The sequence below is a fragment of the Lytechinus variegatus genome, chromosome 1, assembly GCF_018143015.1.
Source record: "Lytechinus variegatus isolate NC3 chromosome 1, Lvar_3.0, whole genome shotgun sequence".
In the NCBI taxonomy this organism is placed as follows: domain Eukaryota; kingdom Metazoa; phylum Echinodermata; class Echinoidea; order Temnopleuroida; family Toxopneustidae; genus Lytechinus; species Lytechinus variegatus.
The window spans coordinates 33,908,048-33,929,701 of NC_054740.1; the positions used below are offsets into that span (position 1 = coordinate 33,908,048).

The following is a 21,654-nucleotide window of genomic DNA, read 5'->3' on the forward strand; positions in this document are numbered from 1 at the left end:
TATCGTCATATCCAGAGCTTTTCTTGTTTCCTAAGTGAGAAACAATGTCCATAACTTCATGAATATGCGTTGGATTTAAAAAGATCGAGTTTGGGTTAGAGGGACCAAGAAAATCAGAGAAATGCCCACGAGAGGGCGGTATATTGTTGGCCAAATTTTTGCCTATGGAAGAAAAATGAGTATTAAAAATATTTGCTATGTTACCACAATCCTGAATAACCATATCATTTGATGATATTTTTGTAATATCAATTTTGTTATCCGCTATGTTCATAGCTTCTTTAAGAATTTTCCAAGTATTTTGCATGTCATGTTTATGTAATTCTAGTTTATTAGTAAATGTCACTGCAGCAGTGTGCAGTGAGATATATGTAATTTTTAGGCTGTTAACATTTCTTGTTATATTTTGTTTTAATTGAATTTCCACTTTCCTAGATGTTTCATTCTTAATCCTTTTCTACATTAAGTCCCATAGGGCAGGTTATATGTGTTAATGTATAGGCTTAGAGAAAGCCAAGCCAAAGAGCAAACTGTAGGTCCACCCTATATTGTTCCAATTTGAATGGGTTAATCAAGTTCATTGTCTGGTTTTCTGTAAGACATGGTCAAAGTACCAGCAACTCTAATTGGGTAACAATAAGTAACTTAAGAACTTAGTAAAAGAATAATCTATGTTGGTTCAGTTTCTGCATGCTTTATATAGAGAGAAAAAGCTTTCAGCTATCAGTTGTATCAAAGTTTTCAGAGAGAGAGAGAGCGACAGAGATTCAGAGAAAGAGATAGAACTCCTAATTTGTACTTTTGACAAGCTTCTCATCTAGATTTTACAAGTTTGCTATATAAGGTGTAATCTGCTTAAAGCCTCCAATTGGTAAGTTTTTTCAGTAATTTTTAGTATTATATAATGCGATATACATGTAACTCTGACATACTTGCAATGGATCGTATTTTTAACAGACATATCGACTGTTATAAGAAAATAGTTATATCTATAAGTTTATTTAATTAACCTGTAAAGTAATGTAGATCAATACGTATTTCATTTTGTTGTAGAATTAAGAGTCCTTGGTAGTATAGTATTTGTATGAATAGGCAAGTTTATTCTTTAGTGCTTTAGTTATTAGTTTCAGTTGTTATATATACATTATGATTTATTATATGTTTCTTTGTTTGTATTTGCAGTATTTTATCTCAATCTTGGTTCGTCTGGGATGATGAAATAAAGCACCATTTCACATAAGCCAACGCCATTTTTGTGAATATATTTCTTTTGGAGTGTATTGACTTTGAAACTCCGCATTGGTTACCAAGGGTAAAGTGCGGCAGTCACAATAAAATACAAGTGCTTAAAGCAGTTCGTGACAGACACCAGCAGTCCTGGCTTTTAGGAGAAACTGAGAGGGAAGATGTCGGCTATGGAAGAGTCTAACTTAGTAGAAGAGATACGTGAAGATAGATCTACTCGAAGTGGGATAAGTGTTCACAGCATGAAGAGTAGAACTAGCCAAGTGGCAAAGAGTCATGCAAGTTCTCTTCAGTCAGTGAAGAGTGAGAGACTGTCCATTAAGAAATATGAAGCCTCTCTTAAAGTTAAGCAGTCATTTGAAGGTGACCATCTAAAACTGTTGCAGCAAGAAACAGAAGTCGAACAACTTTTTAGAAAGCGACGGATAGCTCTTCAACAGCAACTAGATAAGGAAGAAGCTACCTTCAAACGGCAACAGAAGGAGATTGCAATGAGAAAGGATCGCCTAGCTAGACGCGAACGTTTAGCTCAATTGAGTGCCATAAAGCAAGTATTAGAGGAATTTGAAGATGAAGAATTGGGCGAAAGTGATTCAGAGATTTCATTTAGAGGAATGAGAAAGGAAGAGAAGAGTGAGGGAATGCAGAGATTCTTTGATTCCCAAGCAAAGATCCACCCCCATCAGTCAGAAAAGACAGTTCATCAGAAAACCGAGGCAGTATCTGATCTCAGTAACCCATGGGTACCTACTGGGTTGGACAGTTTAGTATCATCGCTAGAAGCTTCTGTCGCCCAAATCACCCGCATTGCTATTGGACAAAGTGAAGTAAGTAACCAGTTGGCAGCAACTAGCCAACTACCAAAGATCGATGTTCCAATGTTTAGTGGTGAACCGATGAATTATCCCTTGTGGAAGAATGCATTTGATTGCATGGTGGATGCTAAACCAATCAGTGACTCTAATAAATTGAACTACTTGAACACCTACGTTTGTGGAAAGGCTAAAGAAATTGTTGAACACTATTTGTTATTAGGAGAGGATGATGGTTATCAGAAGGCTCGTGCAGAAATTGATAGTAGGTTTGGCAACCCAAGTGCTCTCAGTGTTGCTTACACCAGAAAGCTCTGTTCATGGCCAGGTATTGAAAGTAAAGATGCAAGTGGATTGAGAGACTTTTCCGACTTCTTGCAGAAGGTCTTGTCAGCCAAGACGAAGGTCAAGAACCTTGGAATCCTGGACTTTCCCCAAGAGAATGCAAAGCTCGTGGCAAAGTTGCCACAGTACTTGGAAGATGAATGGCGAGAGGAAATTGATAGCTGGCGCGAGACTAAGAGCCCCCAAAGTTATCCCTCGTTCTCGTGTTTCGTTGGTTTTGTGAAGAAAGCAGCAGACAGAGCGAACATTCCTGAGTTGGAACCTTTAAGATTAAACCTATCAAAGCGAGCTCAAAACGAAAATGCACGGATCTTTTCGATCTCCGGGCTGGAGGATGGAAATTCGACATGTCCTTTCTGTGATGGAAACCACCACCTTGAATCATGTGCAAGTTTCATGATGAAACCTATCGCAGAAAGGAAGTTATTCTTTTCGAAGAGAATGTTGTGTTTTGGTTGTGCTCTTACATGTGAACATCGTGGTAGGGAATGTATGCACAAGAGAATGTGTAGAATCTGTAGAGGTAGACACCTAACATGTTTACATGAAGACAGGTCAAAAAAGACAGAAGACCAGGGAATTCCCGATCAAGGAGCCAACAACACAAAATGAACATTTGATTTGATTTGATATAATTCTTTGTTTTCCACTTTCTTATCTCTTTCAATCTCTTCTTTCCCTTTTCTCGTTTCTTTTTCAGTATTAGTCTAACCATTTCACTGGAGTTGTCATTTCAGTTTTTCATATGGTTTCGATCTTTCCTGTTTTCTAATTTTCTTGTTCACATGCTAGTCTTTATCTTCTTCTAGTATAGTTCTCTTTATTTCCAGTTTTTCTGTACATATGCATAAGTAAATGATTTGATTTCTTTTATTTGTTGAATCTGTTGGCATAATACAATATATGATTTTTATACTTAACGCTTAATGGCTGAGATTTCTTAGTGTACCGGTATCCAAAGTAGTTAAGAAGATATGTCTTAATTTTGTTGTGCCTGACAGCGACGGGATTGGAATGTTATGGTTCACATTTTTGTTATTAAATTCAATAATGATAGGTGATAAGTTAAAGTATCTTACATGTATATATGGTTTTGAGTTTATTGGTTGATTTGAGATATTCAGACATAGTTGATGTTGTGTGTGTTTTTAGTTAGGTAACTGATGGCAATCAGTTAAAGGAGCCATGTCACTGCAGCAGTGTGCAGTGAGATATATGTAATTTTTAGGCTGTTAACATTTCTTGTTATATTTTGTTTTAATTGAATTTCCACTTTCCTAGATGTTTCATTCTTAATCCTTTTCTACATTAAGTCCCATAGGGCAGGTTATATGTGTTAATGTATAGGCTTAGAGAAAGCCAAGCCAAAGAGCAAACTGTAGGTCCACCCTATATTGTTCCAATTTGAATGGGTTAATCAAGTTCATTGTCTGGTTTTCTGTAAGACATGGTCAAAGTACCAGCAACTCTAATTGGGTAACAATAAGTAACTTAAGAACTTAGTAAAAGAATAATCTATGTTGGTTCAGTTTCTGCATGCTTTATATAGAGAGAAAAAGCTTTCAGCTATCAGTTGTATCAAAGTTTTCAGAGAGAGAGAGAGCGACAGAGATTCAGAGAAAGAGATAGAACTCCTAATTTGTACTTTTGACAAGCTTCTCATCTAGATTTTACAAGTTTGCTATATAAGGTGTAATCTGCTTAAAGCCTCCAATTGGTAAGTTTTTTCAGTAATTTTTAGTATTATATAATGCGATATACATGTAACTCTGACATACTTGCAATGGATCGTATTTTTAACAGACATATCGACTGTTATAAGAAAATAGTTATATCTATAAGTTTATTTAATTAACCTGTAAAGTAATGTAGATCAATACGTATTTCATTTTGTTGTAGAATTAAGAGTCCTTGGTAGTATAGTATTTGTATGAATAGGCAAGTTTATTCTTTAGTGCTTTAGTTATTAGTTTCAGTTGTTATATATACATTATGATTTATTATATGTTTCTTTGTTTGTATTTGCAGTATTTTATCTCAATCTTGGTTCGTCTGGGATGATGAAATAAAGCACCATTTCACATAAGCCAACGCCATTTTTGTGAATATATTTCTTTTGGAGTGTATTGACTTTGAAACTCCGCATTGGTTACCAAGGGTAAAGTGCGGCAGTCACAATAAAATACAAGTGCTTAAAGCAGTTCGTGACAGACACCAGCAGTCCTGGCTTTTAGGAGAAACTGAGAGGGAAGATGTCGGCTATGGAAGAGTCTAACTTAGTAGAAGAGATACGTGAAGATAGATCTACTCGAAGTGGGATAAGTGTTCACAGCATGAAGAGTAGAACTAGCCAAGTGGCAAAGAGTCATGCAAGTTCTCTTCAGTCAGTGAAGAGTGAGAGACTGTCCATTAAGAAATATGAAGCCTCTCTTAAAGTTAAGCAGTCATTTGAAGGTGACCATCTAAAACTGTTGCAGCAAGAAACAGAAGTCGAACAACTTTTTAGAAAGCGACGGATAGCTCTTCAACAGCAACTAGATAAGGAAGAAGCTACCTTCAAACGGCAACAGAAGGAGATTGCAATGAGAAAGGATCGCCTAGCTAGACGCGAACGTTTAGCTCAATTGAGTGCCATAAAGCAAGTATTAGAGGAATTTGAAGATGAAGAATTGGGCGAAAGTGATTCAGAGATTTCATTTAGAGGAATGAGAAAGGAAGAGAAGAGTGAGGGAATGCAGAGATTCTTTGATTCCCAAGAAAAGATCCACCCCCATCAGTCAGAAAAGACAGGAGTTCATCAGAAAACCGAGGCAGTATCTGATCTCAGTAACCCATGGGTACCTACTGGGTTGGACAGTTTAGTATCATCGCTAGAAGCTTCTGTCGCCCAAATCACCCGCATTGCTATTGGACAAAGTGAAGTAAGTAACCAGTTGGCAGCAACTAGCCAACTACCAAAGATCGATGTTCCAATGTTTAGTGGTGAACCGATGAATTATCCCTTGTGGAAGAATGCATTTGATTGCATGGTGGATGCTAAACCAATCAGTGACTCTAATAAATTGAACTACTTGAACACCTACGTTTGTGGAAAGGCTAAAGAAATTGTTGAACACTATTTGTTATTAGGAGAGGATGATGGTTATCAGAAGGCTCGTGCAGAAATTGATAGTAGGTTTGGCAACCCAAGTGCTCTCAGTGTTGCTTACACCAGAAAGCTCTGTTCATGGCCAGGTATTGAAAGTAAAGATGCAAGTGGATTGAGAGACTTTTCCGACTTCTTGCAGAAGGTCTTGTCAGCCAAGACGAAGGTCAAGAACCTTGGAATCCTGGACTTTCCCCAAGAGAATGCAAAGCTCGTGGCAAAGTTGCCACAGTACTTGGAAGATGAATGGCGAGAGGAAATTGATAGCTGGCGCGAGACTAAGAGCCCCCAAAGTTATCCCTCGTTCTCGTGTTTCGTTGGTTTTGTGAAGAAAGCAGCAGACAGAGCGAACATTCCTGAGTTGGAACCTTTAAGATTAAACCTATCAAAGCGAGCTCAAAACGAAAATGCACGGATTTTTTCTATCTCTGGGATGGAGGATGGAAATTCGACATGTCCTTTCTGTGATGGAAGCCATCACCTTGAATCATGTGCAAGTTTCATGATGAAACCTATCGCAGAAAGGAAATTATTTTTCTTTAAGAGAATGTTGTGTTTTGGTTGTGCTCTTACATGTGAACATCGTGGTAGGGAATGTATGCACAAGAGAATGTGTAGAATCTGTAGAGGTAGACACCTAACATGTTTACATGAAGACAGGTCAAAAAAGACAGAAGACCAGGGAATTCCCGATCAAGGAGCCAACAACACAAAATGAACATTTGATTTGATGTAATTCTTTGTTTTCCATTTTCTTATCTCTTTCAATCTCTTCTTTCCCTTTTCTCGTTTCTTTTTCAGTATTAGTCTAACCATTTCACTGGAGTTGTCATTTCAGTTTTTCATATGGTTTCGATCTTTCCTGTTTTCTAATTTTCTTGTTCACATGCTAGTCTTTATCTTCTTCTAGTATAGTTCTCTTTATTTCCAGTTTTTCTGTACATATGCATAAGTAAATGATTTGATTTCTTTTATTTGTTGAATCTGTTGGCATAATACAATATATGATTTTTATACTTAACGCTTAATGGCTGAGATTTCTTAGTGTACCGGTATCCAAAGTAGTTAAGAAGATATGTCTTAATTTTGTTGTGCCTGACAGCGACGGGATTGGAATGTTATGGTTCACATTTTTGTTATTAAATTCAATAATGATAGGTGATAAGTTAAAGTATCTTACATGTATATATGGTTTTGAGTTTATTGGTTGATTTGAGATATTCAGACATAGTTGATGTTGTGTGTGTTTTTAGTTAGGTAACTGATGGCAATCAGTTAAAGGAGCCATGTCACTGCAGCAGTGTGCAGTGAGATATATGTAATTTTTAGGCTGTTAACATTTCTTGTTATATTTTGTTTTAATTGAATTTCCACTTTCCTAGATGTTTCATTCTTAATCCTTTTCTACATTAAGTCCCATAGGGCAGGTTATATGTGTTAATGTATAGGCTTAGAGAAAGCCAAGCCAAAGAGCAAACTGTAGGTCCACCCTATATTGTTCCAATTTGAATGGGTTAATCAAGTTCATTGTCTGGTTTTCTGTAAGACATGGTCAAAGTACCAGCAACTCTAATTGGGTAACAATAAGTAACTTAAGAACTTAGTAAAAGAATAATCTATGTTGGTTCAGTTTCTGCATGCTTTATATAGAGAGAAAAAGCTTTCAGCTATCAGTTGTATCAAAGTTTTCAGAGAGAGAGAGAGCGACAGAGATTCAGAGAAAGAGATAGAACTCCTAATTTGTACTTTTGACAAGCTTCTCATCTAGATTTTACAAGTTTGCTATATAAGGTGTAATCTGCTTAAAGCCTCCAATTGGTAAGTTTTTTCAGTAATTTTTAGTATTATATAATGCGATATACATGTAACTCTGACATACTTGCAATGGATCGTATTTTTAACAGACATATCGAGTGTTATAAGAAAATAGTTATCTCTATAAGTTTATTTAATTAACCTGTAAAGTAATGTAGATCAATACGTATTTCATTTTGTTGTAGAATTAAGAGTCCTTGGTAGTATAGTATTTGTATGAATAGGCAAGTTTATTCTTTAGTGCTTTAGTTATTAGTTTCAGTTGTTATATATACATTATGATTTATTATATGTTTCTTTGTTTGTATTTGCAGTATTTTATCTCAATCTTGGTTCGTCTGGGATGATGAAATAAAGCACCATTTCACATAAGCCAACGCCATTTTTGTGAATATATTTCTTTTGGAGTGTATTGACTTTGAAACTCCGCATTGGTTACCAAGGGTAAAGTGCGGCAGTCACAGTAAAATATTTTTTCTTTTCTAAGCGAATTATTCTCGTCAACGTGTTTTTGTAAGATGTATATTTATCTCTATTTCTTTCAGTAGGTTTGGATTTGTATTTATAATATAGATTATTTTTTCGGTTTATTGAACGAAGTAAAGATTTTGATATCCAAGGAAGTCTAGGTGTTTTCTTGTAATTATTTTTGTTATTTCTTTGCTTTGGAAGAAAAGTATCCATGTGCCTATTAAGTAAGGTAATAAATTTATCATATGAAGAGTTCACATCAGTAGAATCAAGAACACAAGACCAGTCCACATTTTCTAAACTATCATTCAGTCTAGATAAATTCCGTGCGTTAACTATACGTTGAAGAGGGCGGGTGCCGTGAATATTGTTGGGTTGCGATAATTTGTAGGAAGTCATGATCGGATAATGATCAGTTATATCTGAAAGAATAATGTATGAATCAGGATGAGGAACAACATTGGAAAAAATATTATCAATTAAAGTACTAGATAAATTTGCAACACGAGTGGGTTTGGTAACGAGAGGCAAGAAAGAGGCAGACAAAAATGTTTCTATAAACTCATGGGCAATATTATTAGAGGCACATTTAAGAATATTTATATTAAAATCTCCCATAATAAAACAATCTTTATTCTTAAACATGTTGTTCCGAAGTATGTCAGATAAACAAGCAATGAAATTGTTACCATTAGAGCTGGGAGGGCGGTAAACAACACCTACAATAACATTCCTACCGCCTGGAACTTCAATTTCTAGAAAAAGAGATTCCATTATATCATTACTAATTGAAATTGTTTCGTGGACAAAGTAACGGAATTTATGAAGAATATACAACGCGACGCCTCCACCCAATCTCCCCTGACAGTTTTTAGTAACAAGGTTATAATTGTCAATAGAGAGTGGAAGGTTGGAGTCATGTGAAAGCCAAGTCTCTGTTACACCTATAACAGATAATGGTTTAGGAGAGGGATTATTTAAAAGCAACTGTAATTCATCAAAGTGTCTGTTCAGGCTTCTTATATTAAGATGAAGTAGAGAAAGTGTGTCACAGTTAAAGTTCATGGTGATGTTGTCAAATTGAGAAACTGTAATGTATTTACTGAAATGATTATTTGCTGGATCGTGTTGACCGAGATTAAGCAGCAACTTTTCAGCCGATGAATTTATTTGATCCGCTATAGAATCATCATAAGTACCTGAAAAATTTGATTGAGCTGCGTTGCTTGGACTAAGAGAGGACCTGAACAAATTAAATAAATCATCGTCTGTTATAGAGTTAAAAGCAATATGATCATTCGGCATAGCCATAGCGAAACGGTGAAGAATTACTGAAGCCAACGGTGTGGTTAGAAGACTGGTAGAAAGGAAAAGAAATCATGGGATGAAGAGTGAAAGAAGGACAGATTTGAGCAGCAGGACAAACAGAAACACAATGCTCACAAAAAACTAAGATATTAATTAAGAACATGGATAACTTACTTAAGCAATATATATCAAAGGAAACAAGAAGATACTTAGAAAAACTTAATTAAAATATATGGTTACAAAAAACGATAACAATAACAAAAACTTTAAGTATCCGTCTCTCCTGATGGTTTTTCTTGCATACATCAATGAAAAAAAATGAGGATATGGAATGAATATGAAATAAACGTGTCAAAAACAGAATAAACAATTCGAAATAACGACCAATCAAAGAATGAGGGCGAGAGCAGGTAAATAATCGAGAACCTCGAGAATATAGAATCGTATCACTTAGGGGGGAAAAATCTTACATAGAGTGAAGGGGGACAATAACATTACAAATGTACAAAAAGAGAGAGAAAAAAGAGAAAATTGTTCATACAAGGGAAAACAAATCCACAAATCCCTGCATGTAATTGACATAGAACCCAACTTCTTTTTGTTGGTTTGTAATATAAAATGATTTTCGACGAAGTTAAAAAAAAAAGAAGACCCCAAATAACAATCGGCAGTCTATAAAGTAAGATATTCTAAGCCACTAACAAACATAAATACACTCTAAATTCCCTTGAGTGCACTTAGACAACAAAACAAAATTAGATTTTAAAACATATCACAGATAGATTCCGAATTTTTTTAATAGAAATTCTAATTCAATCCTGGCTTCCTCCCTAAAAACAGGCACCTAGTTTGTAATCTAGGAAACTTAATGACCTATTAAAATAATGTATTACGAAGACCAACGTAGGTGAGCAACACATCGACTATCACTTTTTTTTTAAAGTATTTTTTTTGGAGTATTCAAAGAAGTATTGAACAAAGGAACTTTTCAACTCAATTCGGAATAAATAATACTTGTGTATTACAGTGTACATAAGAAACAATAAATATGGAAACTTGGGGTTTCTGAACATTGAATTCATGTCGTGCTATAATTCTAAAATAGCTGCAAGAAAATAATTATCATTGAAACATGATGAGTAAAGCCTATAACAACAAGGTGCAAACAAGTATCCATCTTGCGATCTTATCAAGACTAGACATATAGGATGGAAACCCCTAATTATATATTCAAATAATTCCTTTTTATCAAATAAAATAGTAAATAACAATGATGGGAAAAGTATCAATATTTTTCACGCTTTATCACATGAAAATAATGGGAAAAATACTTATATATTCAATTCAATTCTTTATTTCATTTCCATTCAAAACATAATACAAAGTGATATAAAGTAATACAAATCAAGTACAATTTTACAGAAGGACATTCTTACTTCGTAAAAAAAACAACAACAACAGTATACTATAGAGCATAAATGGAAATGAGGGGGTCCACCAAAAAGCAAAGCTTGTAAAGTGTGGATGTGATATACATAATATCAGTAACATTATTGTCGTGTTATAGTTTCATGGTTATTCTAAATTTGTAATACCTGTCACATGTGGTATAAGCGCATTTAAGGGATATTACAGGTTGAAAAGTCATGCAATTAAAACAGATAGAACAAAATTAGACAAACAAATTACTGAACGAAAATCATCTATATTAGAAAAGGAATTGCAAAGTTATGGCAAGTCTTGCATCATTATTTTCAGTGAAACAATTCTTTGCGTTTCCTCGTGAGTATGCAATGACGAGCTTATGTCATCTCCCCGCTTATCCTTTTATATTTTATCATATAAAGTTATGTTTACGATGTTTATGTTCACAATGCAAACTAAACGAGAGAATTGTGAATGAAAAATTTAGAAAAGAAGAATTCAAATGAGGAGGATGATAAGAGAGTTGCTATGTTTGACACAGAAACAGTTGTGTTTGAAATAAAAACAAATAATTACATGAAATAAGAGGACCTTTTCATTAAAATTACTTTACTCCTAACATGTATATTCATTTTGTCATAAATCTGCAGAGTGTCGCCATTTTCCTCGCTATTATTATAGGAGTCTACAGATTACTGGAACTTGTCAAACAGAAGAAACTTGTAACAAGGTAAGATGTGTATAATCCTATATGAGGCCTATTTCTACCATGACTAAAGGATTAACTTGTCTTAAAGTCAACTATATTTTGCGCCTCGGGACTAATAAGAGCCGTCGCTCGCCCAATTGGACCATAATTTCTTTTGAAACAGACCCGTTACTATCATTCGAGTCCAGTCTCTCAAGTTTCACGATGGCAGTCGTTCAAAATCTTTAAGTTGAATACATGAGCATGATTGAGTGATACAAAATGTTTTAATCTAATTGTGAAAAATATATATCCTTCTAGGTTATCTTAGTTCTACGCCTTTGTAAATAGATTTGAGGCACGTCAGTGTTTAAGAAAAATATGTAAACTATTAGGGGTCTATCATATCATAATTTTGTTTTTACTAAAGTTTAGTTTTTCATTAATCGGTTGACCCTTCATGAAAATGTGAAGTTTTGGCTGTCAAATCACATCACTCCCTCCCGACTGATTGATTATATTGAATTATTGAGGGCCTTAAACTCATTTCATGAATTAAGTAATTATCAGAAAGATATACACGGATATTCACAAAATTCCATCTAATTTCATACTTGAAATTGGCTTTACCGAAAAAGAAACCAATTATTAGCATTCTTACATGTGTCTCGATTTTCGTTCGTTATAATTTTGATTGTAAATTTTACTAATTAGGTATTAGACTGAGTATCCCACACAACATGAGTCTCTCGTGTCTAAAAATGAATGTTATCTTTTAAACATTATAAACAATCTTCAAATTTACAACAACAACAAATCTTTAGGTATAGAATGAAGAATATGACCTACAGATCAGGTTTTTCGATAGACTTTTTTTAAACAAATTTTCTCTCATCCCAACCACCTCCCTCCTCTTCTTCTCCGTCCTCTCCCCCCCCCCCCCCCCTCTCCCCCCCCCCTCTCCCCCCCCTCTCCCCCCCCTCTCCCCCCCTCTCCCCCCTCTCCCCCTCTCTTCAATTTCTCATTCACTTTGTATCTTATGAATATGAATTTAGCGCTGTGGTTCCAGTTTTCACCGGGGGACTCTATATTCTTGTTTCGATCTTAATCATGACGTCAGCGTTCATCATCACCGTCGGATTCAATAAACTTTGCAATGAGCTTGTAGATCAAAACATTCCGTTCTATGATGAGTAAGAAATTGTAGGCTTATATATATTTTGGGCGCAAAGAAGTCTCACTACCTCCACTTTTTAATCCATTAAGTACCCCCAAAATAATTCATGACACTTAGAATACATAGGTATATATTTCAAATGAGATTAATCTGATATAACCCAATAAGAATACCGAAGTGATGACGTCATTTTCCATTTCAGCGTTTTTGATATACCCCCATAACCCAAATTTGATGGGAATAAGTCCATGGGGCCTTAGAATGACCTCATGAATACTTAATTAGCCCCATTGAAGTAAATGTCTAGTTCCTAACATACACTCTAAAAAATGAAGTGCTAATTCAGCTCTTAAAGGACAAGTCCACCACAACAAAAACTTGATTTGAATAAAAAGAGAAAAATTGAACAAGCATAACACTGAAAATTTCATCAAAATCGGATGTAAAATAAGAAAGTTATGACATTTCAAAATTTCGCTTCATTTTACAAAAACATTTATATGAACGAGCCAGCTACATCCAAATGAGAGAGTAGATGATGTCATTCACTCACTATTTCTTTTGTTTTTTATTGTTTGAAATATGTAATATTTTGTTTTTCTCGTCATTGGCATGTGAAATGAAGTTTCATTCCCGAGGGGCCACTTACATTGACGAGTGGATACCATGCACGACCAAAAAACACGTAAAAAGGATGTCTTTTTCACGATAGGGCACGTTACGTACGTAACGTGATAAGGGTGTCAAAAACACAAAATAATGAAAAAAGGGTATCTATTTCGCTAGGAAAATTACGTGTTTAGGGTCGAATTTGTGGGGATGATAAAACAAAATTCAAATGTTTTATAAAGGATGTCCTTTTTGCCCCAACACTTCGTGTTTAGAGTCCGATTTGCGAGAGGTGTAGAAGATGGGGTCGTACTAAACCAAATAAGGTAAAGCCGACGACCGAAGGACCCGTAACAATAAAACATTCCTGTACTTATTTAGGGGTTCATTTCAGGGAATATTTGCCAAGAGTATATCGTTTTGTTTCCAATACTTGTTAAGAGTAGGGTTTCACACGCCAATACTTGTAAAGGGGTGCATTTTCAGAATATGGAAATTACGTGTTTAGGGTGCTTTTCGTGACCCCATGGTCGCGCATGTTATCCACTTGTGAATGGAAGTGGCCCCCCGGGGTTTCATTCCTCCCTTAACACGTGGAATTCCATCATTTTAACATTTTGTGCTTCAGGCAAAGAGGTCCTAATCGTCAAATTCGTAAAAATTGAAATATTGTATAATTCAAACAATAAAAAACGAAAGAAATAGTGAGTGACATCATCAACTCTCTCATTTGGATGTAACTGGCTCGTTCATATAACTATTTTGTTAAAAATAAGCGAAACTTTGAAATGTCATAACTTTCTTATTTTACATCCGATTTTGATGAAATCTTCAGCATTGTGCTTGTCTGATTTTTCTCTTTTGATTCAAATCAACATTTTTCTGAGGTGGACTTGACCTTTAAAGAGCGTGTATAGTTACTGCACTTCGGAGTGCTGATTTGTCAAGTTCAAATTTGAACGAGAAAAATCAGCACTCCGAAGTGCAGTCACTATACACGCTCTTTAATAGCTGAATTAGCAATTCATTTTTTAGAGTGTACAAAAAGAGAAAAATGATGACGTCACACTTTCGCTACTCTTTAACCTGTATGGGAGATGCCTCATAATTTTGACCTGTGCTTCTTTTTCTCAATAAGACTGCCCCTTCCTATCAGAAAAAAACATATCGAGTGCTAAATAATGAATAATATACTTATCAAGCACGAGTCGTATGCTATATTCTTTCGAATGATACGTACACTCGTTGTTTATTATAATGATAATAATTTTTTTTAATTATTATTATATATTTACTTATCATAAATGCCCTTTATGATCGTCCGTATGAAATTATAGAAAGCGCCCCCCCCCCCTCCCCTTCAGTCAGTGATTGTGGCATAGATCATAAGATCCTTGTTACTTTTGTCGACCTTTGATATTTAATAGTTTCATGGACTCATCTGCCCACGGCACTCAGAATAATTATGTTTTATTATCCCTGAGATGTCTTTTACAATTTCCAGTGGATTATTTTTCCACCCCTATTAACTGATTATAATTACACTTCATCATCCGACATGTTCAATATAGTACCAATCATGGTTGGTTCTTCATGTATATAGACCCTATTGAAGGTGATTTCAAACCGTTTACAAGAACACCTTATTTATCTCAAAAAGAGTCTTGTCTTGCTCAAATACTTTGTGTGGACTATGGTTGTAAAACAAAATAATTTTATTTTCCTCGCTCCCCCCTCCCTCTCTCCCTCACATGTAGATGCATTGATTTTCAAAAGCCATATCACTTACCTCCCTCCGATGCAACTCACTTCCACGACTATCTCGTGACTGCTGAGGTAAATATCATTTTTCATATTTTTAAAAGTTGATAAGGTGCCACCAACATATTTTGATGATGAAAATATTAACACACCAGAAATGCTATAATCACGAACATTCTTTGCTAAAATGCAGTCATGCGATTTTCTGAAATATTTTATTTCATTTTCCTTTTTCTTCCTTCACAGACGACAGCATGGCTCAGTTTCGCTTTCTGGTTTTCTCTCGCCATCTTTACGGGCATTATGAATACGTGTTGCAAGAACAAGGTGTGAATAAGTTGCATCGGCTATAACAAGCAGAAGAACGCGGACAACTGTGGTAGCTTTGCCATAATGGCATGGGCGGAAATCTCTCCCAAAAGGTAGGGGGGAAAAGAGGATGGAAAATCATTCAAAAAGTGAGGTCATCTCGTCCTAAAATACATGTTATATTTCGATTTTGAATGATTTTTTCTTACCATCATAAAAGACCACAAATAGTAGGGGGACATTTGATATTGTGTCCCCCCTACTATTTGGATTAGGGGGGACACGTCCCCCCTGGGATTTCCGCCCATGCATAATGGCAGCAACAAGCAAGGATTCCATGGGAGTTACCATAATGGCAAAGTGATCATGGTTGTATGTCTTTATGAAACGCCGCGGCATTTAGAAAGTTGCCATCAACACAACAACAACAAAAATATATAACTTAATAATCCTAAGCTTTAATGATGGGCGTGTTTATTATATAGTTACCTTTTTTACTTTTTGGTATGCGTTTGATTTTCAAAGTTGCATTTAGAATAAAAATTGTACAGATAAGTAAGAAACCATTTAGCGATACTGTATATATTTTGGATACCTTTTGCATTATTTTGGTTTATAGGATCTGTCGCATAATTCATTGAACTGGGTGACTTTTTTTGTCTTTCCTAATGCACTATAAACAAATTAGAAAAAGGAGAACATAAGAGTAATTTCACTCAAAACGTTTGATGTTGAGATAATTTCATTTGGTCACGGATGAGAGCACTTATAGCATGAAATATTAAGACTTTTGTCTTGGTAAAATCCATTCTCTAAATAGGAAGGGAAGATATTATTTTCCTAGGGGATAATATTTAAGAAACATTGCAACTGCCTCATACCTAAACGTGATCGATAACAATCATATAAGTGATATAAAAAAAACAACAACTCTGTGATATTTTAGACTGAGACAATCATTTTCCTCGGGAAACACTTTTAACGAAAAACGAATATTCCTCCTTGAATATAATTATAACTGAAATATTTCTATAGATGTTATTAGATTAACTGTAAAAATATTCTCGTGTAATAATGTATCATCATGTGGCTGATTCCTCCTCTGTATTTAACTTTTTCACACAAAAAACGAGTTGCTGTAGAAGAAGATAATGACTATTTTATTTTACCACTTGATTTATGACATGCAGTAAATAACTGATACTTTATTTTTTTTCCTTTTTGCGGATGTTCAATTGGTGAACTGTTGCTGTACCGATATACCATCATGATATATCATTTGACGTATATACCTGTTTCATGCATTATATTATGCATGTTGCCCGATAGTGGTAGGGGAATGACGTAAACCATTGACATTTTCACTTACAAAAGAATAGTTGGAATCTAGTTTGAATGCATTCTTGTTTCAGTTCTTGTTTCCGTTCAGTTTATTTATTTTTTCTTCTCATTTCCAACAAAATACACAAAGTCAACATATCATGATCACAGAAGACTTTTCAAGATTAATACATGCAATTGAAAAAAAGAGGATTTTCAACAAAATGTGTAAACACTGTAGAATGTTAAGTATTGCAATGTGAATGAAGGTGAATTATATTATGCTTAAACCGGGAATGTTCCTATGTTAAACACGCCAAGTCGAAATACAATATTTATTCTAATTTATATTATTATAGCATATTCACATTAAGTTTTGTAAAGTACTGTGAAATTGCCGTAGTGAACACCTATTCTGTATTGTTAAAGGTCAAGTCCACCTGAGAAAAATGTTGATTTGAATCAATAGAGAAAAATCAGACAAGCACAATGCTGAAAATTTCATCAAAATCGGATGTAAAATATTCAAAGCTTATTTTCAACAAAGTAGTTATATGAACGAGCCAGTTACATCCAAATGAGAGAGTCGATGATGTCACTCACTCACTATTTCTTTTGTTTTTTATCGTTCGAATTATACAATATTTTTACGAATTTGACGATTAGGACCTCCTTGCCTGAAGCAAAAAATGTTAAAATGATGGAAATTCACGTGTTCAGGGAGGAATGAAACTTCATTTCACATGACAATGACGAGAAAATAACAATATTTCATATTTCATACAATAAAATACAAAAGAAATAGTGAGTGATGTCATCAACTCTCTCATTTGGATGCAACTGGCTCGTTCATATAACTATTTTGTTGAAAATAAGCGAAACTTTAAAATGCCATAACTTTCTTATTTTACATCCGATTTTGATGAAATTTTCAGTGTTATGCTTGTTGAATTTTTCTCTTTTTATTCAAATCAAGTTTTTGTTGGGGTGGACTTGTCCTTTAACAACTTCATTCTCATTTTTCCACTCTGATCGCTTAGTAAAGAGTCATTTCATTTAATATTTTATATATAACAGCCTGCCTGCATTGTTGTTATGTCCGACAAGCTTTGAGCAAGTTGACTTCGTCCATTATTTGAAAGGAGTGCAAATTAAAGTTATAATTAACTGACCAGGGGGATGTTTCATAATTCAGTTCGTAAGTGAAGAGTGACTTTAAGAACGACTGGCGATTCTTTTCTTGTGGTAAATAGTATATTCATTGGAACTTTGGTTAAGCGTGTTAGAAAGGTTCACCAGTCGTTCTTAAAGTCTTTCGTAACTTACGATCAGCTTTATGAAACGCGCCCTTGTTAGAGAAATGTGGAAGAGCATTTATATGGAATCGAGTGAGAGAGAGTGAGATATGAGAGAATATTATATTTCTTGTAATCCGGTTATGTACATTACTTGTTGCTATGCCTGGCAACACACAGACAAATTTGAAATTTGTCGGAAACAGGCTTTGTTTAAAAAGTTATACATAAATTATACTGAGCCTGTAAAAGTTATAAGAAGTCTTATGGATTGTTAGTTTGAATACTAGTACATGAGTTAATGCATATTATGTATCTCTGATAAACAATAATATTAACTATATTTGGGGGACCAAATTCATTTCATTGTCCAATATTACGTTCATCCAAGGACAAATGAATTATAGCGATAGAAATTCAAATGAATTATAGCTATAAAAATGATATAGAAATAGTATTTTCATATTTATGAAGTGTCAATATGAATTGAAGCCTATATTGAACAAAATGATAATTTTCAAATTCATATCTTTCAATCATCCAAAATGCCCCTAGGATAATTGAAATGAAAGACAAAAAATAGAAAAAGTGTATATACATATACAAAAAATACATAAAAGTAAATGCAATGCATTATGTCCTCCATTTTCTTTCTCTCATTTTACTTGACACCATCTCTCTATCCAATATAGAATACTGCGCCCCCCCCCCCCCTGTTCCATCCATCCTCACATCAGTTATATGCACATTAACACTAACAATGAAAACACAATCAACCTTAAAGTCATTGTTCTTTTTCATGTTTTCCAGCTGAGACAAAAAGTCCCTGTTGCTTAGAGCTTTCCTTTTATTACATAATCAACAGTGCAATTTGTACACAGTATTTGGTAACAGTATCTTCTTTGACAAAACACATGACACTGTACAAACCATGGGGACGAAAGGAGTTAATATAACCCTTAAATAATTAAAATCATATCTAAAAAAGTAAAACTCAAACAGGTAACATCACCAAAGTGGGGATTACAGCATGAACAAACTTCCTTTCAGTTCTGGTGGTTATTGAATTTCAGATACAATTTATGGTGGTGTCGGCCCTAATCATCATAGTGATAAACAATAGACCTTTTATAATTATATATATCGACATCTTATAAAGTTCTATTTTTCAACACATGATATCATCTTCTTGAATTAAAATAACAGGCTAAAACAACACTCAACATGCCTGCAACCTGTACGGATATTATCAACATCATATTTGTGCAAATCAACGTCACAACAGACATAAAACACAAACTGCTGGCTCCTTGATAAGGTTAAGCCATGGGAACATATATATATCATCTATATTCCATCTGCAGTATCAATTCAATAATATCTACTGCACACAGTAGATGTTGCTTCTGTTTAAAATGAAATCAAGCAAATTTACCTAATTAAAAAAAAACAGATCACGAAAGAGAGTAACAGAAGATTTTTGTGGTTTTGATTAGCAATCCAGAATTTACATTTCTGGAGCACTGCAATACATTCTCAAAGTGGTATCAGTTTCCTGTAAGTGTTAATTGATTTGTCGCCATTTTCATGAACCGTCCCAAAAGGGATTTCAACAGACAAAAAAAAATTTAAGATAAACATATTTAAAGGCTATAAGGGTGGGTTTAAAAAAATGTGATGAATTTTATTTTGAAACATGACAACACAATCAGGTATCAGGCGATGCCATGGAAATGTGTTAGACTAAAGAAATTCAATATCATAGTTGAATTATATTTTTCATGTGACTTTTCATCGATTTTGGCCTCTAGGGACATTTCAAGACAACAGTGATTATTGTGAAGTATAAACTGAGACAAGTCACCCAAATTACCAAAATTCATTTGGATATTTGGTGTAAATCCAGCCATGGCGTATAAACTACTGGCATATCAACACCAATCATCAAATTCTAGAAAGTGATTCAGGTGTTTGAGGTTAAACCAGTGACGGCATACAAACTACTGAACAGTCAACCAATTCTACAAAGTGTCTCATGTTCGGTGTTAAACCAGTTACAGCGTATGGAACACTAAATGTTCAACATCAGTCACATAATTCTACAAAGTGTTTTGTTTGGTGTCAAACCAGTCACAGCATATGAACTACTGAATGTTCAACACCAATAACCTAATTCTACAAAGTGTTTTTTGTTAATTTAGGAATTTGGTACCAAACCAGTTACAGTATGTATTAACTACTGAATGTTCATAACTAGTCACCTAATTATATAGTGTTTCATCTGGGTGTAAACCCGTCACAGCATATTCAATAATACGCTAAAAATAAAACTGAGATGGTAAATTAAAGATTACAAATCCAGCTTATTTTAACATTATAATGACTGGAAATTCAGAGTATATGAATTTAATGATTATTTATGCATGATAAACATAGACTATTTTTATGAGGAATACACATGAAGTGTATTAAAGGGGAATGAAACATTTGGAACAAGTAGGCTTGTGTCAAAACAAAAAAAAGTCAAAGAATAAGAACAGAGAAAGTTTGAGAAAAATCAGACAAATAATGTGAAAGTTATGAGCATTTGAATATTGCAATCACTAATGCTATGGAGATCCTCCCATTGACAATGCGACAAGGATGTGTGATATCACATGTGAACAACTTTCCCTTTGATGGACTATAAAATAACCTCAAAATGTCTCTTTTTGCTCTTTCTAATGGTAATACAAACTCTTAATCCATGATGTATTTTTTGAAAATCTGTATTACATGCCCTCATGTAGAAAGAGCACATGATCTACTGATAGATGTGATAAAAGAGCAATTTAAGTGAAATATATACTGAAGTAATGGGGAGAGTTGTTCACAAGTGACATCACACATCTTTGTCGCATTGCCAATTTGAGGATCTCCATAGCATTAGCAATTGCAATATTCAAATGCTCATAACTTTCTCATTACTTGTCTGATTTTCCTCAAACTTTGATCTGTTTCTTTGATTTTTCTGTTTTCACACAAGCTATCTTGTTCTAAAGGTTTCATTCGCCTTTAACATGAAGTTCATATACTACAGGGAGTCTTTCATGTTTGCATACATGTATACAACAGTACATTCCATCATGTTTGTAAATAATAAAAATGAAGCTAAAATGATAAATAATACTGGATTGAATAATCAAAGATTGAAAATAAATCAACACTATTGTAGTTCACCTTGTTTCAAATGTAAAACAAGATTACTCAGTATAGGTTCTATTTCTAGTAATAATCAATTGATATCATTGGTAGGTGACAGTGCATACCATTATTCATAACAAATTTGAATAAACTTCAATGAATTCACGCATAGTCACTTTATATCAAATTTCCCTTCACAATATACTGAGTTTTTACCATGTGATCAAAATGGGAAATGGAAGCGTGTGTGTGCAGTGTATGCGTGGAGCGTTGTGGCCCAGTGGATTAGACTTCTGACTTTGAAATCGAGGGTCCTGGATTCAAATCCCAGCTATGGCGTAATTTCCTTCAGCAAGAAATTCATCCATATTGTGCTGCACTCAACCCAGGTGAGGTGAATAGGTACCCGGCAGGATTATTTCCTTGAATGCATGAGCGCTCAAAGGCAGCTCGAGCTAAAGCCAGGGTAATAATAATCACAACGTGCCTCGGAATAAAATATTTCTAGATAGATGGCGCTATATAAATGCCAATTATTATTATTATTACAGTATATACCAGAGAACAATCATAATAGCAGTAACAATGGTTCAACCCTCAAAAGAGTTCTGTCTGCTCAAAATGTTCCTGTGTCACTGCAAAACAACTTGTGGAAAAGAGATACAGCACAACAAATTGCCTTTCATTCTTCAGCTTCACACTACAGTTTCATATTTGGATAAACATTATGGTCCCAATTCATAAAG

At 34.5% G+C, this 21,654-nt stretch overlaps 2 protein-coding genes and 2 long non-coding RNA genes across 4 annotated transcripts; all 4 read left to right on the plus strand.

Moving 5' to 3' along the window:
* Positions 1 to 614: 614 nt before the first annotated feature.
* Positions 615 to 3,842, plus strand: LOC121412065. Its single transcript, XM_041604980.1, has 2 exons — positions 615 to 871; positions 1,183 to 3,842. The coding sequence occupies exon 2, from the start codon at positions 1,407 to 1,409 to the stop codon at positions 3,012 to 3,014; it is 1,608 nt and encodes a 535-aa protein (XP_041460914.1). The 5' UTR covers positions 615 to 871; positions 1,183 to 1,406; the 3' UTR covers positions 3,015 to 3,842.
* A 19-nt stretch (positions 3,843 to 3,861) lies between these two features.
* LOC121412054 lies at positions 3,862 to 7,088 on the plus strand. Its single transcript, XM_041604968.1, has 2 exons — positions 3,862 to 4,119; positions 4,431 to 7,088. The coding sequence occupies exon 2, from the start codon at positions 4,655 to 4,657 to the stop codon at positions 6,263 to 6,265; it is 1,611 nt and encodes a 536-aa protein (XP_041460902.1). The 5' UTR covers positions 3,862 to 4,119; positions 4,431 to 4,654; the 3' UTR covers positions 6,266 to 7,088.
* Positions 7,089 to 7,091: 3 nt separating this feature from the next.
* LOC121412075 lies at positions 7,092 to 7,739 on the plus strand. The gene is made up of 2 exons (XR_005969561.1): positions 7,092 to 7,365; positions 7,677 to 7,739. It is a non-coding gene; the product is annotated as an uncharacterized LOC121412075 (long non-coding RNA).
* A 3,472-nt stretch (positions 7,740 to 11,211) lies between these two features.
* LOC121406419 lies at positions 11,212 to 14,872 on the plus strand. Its single transcript, XR_005968798.1, has 3 exons — positions 11,212 to 11,296; positions 12,310 to 12,447; positions 14,798 to 14,872. It is a non-coding gene; the product is annotated as an uncharacterized LOC121406419 (long non-coding RNA).
* Positions 14,873 to 21,654: the final 6,782 nt, after the last annotated feature.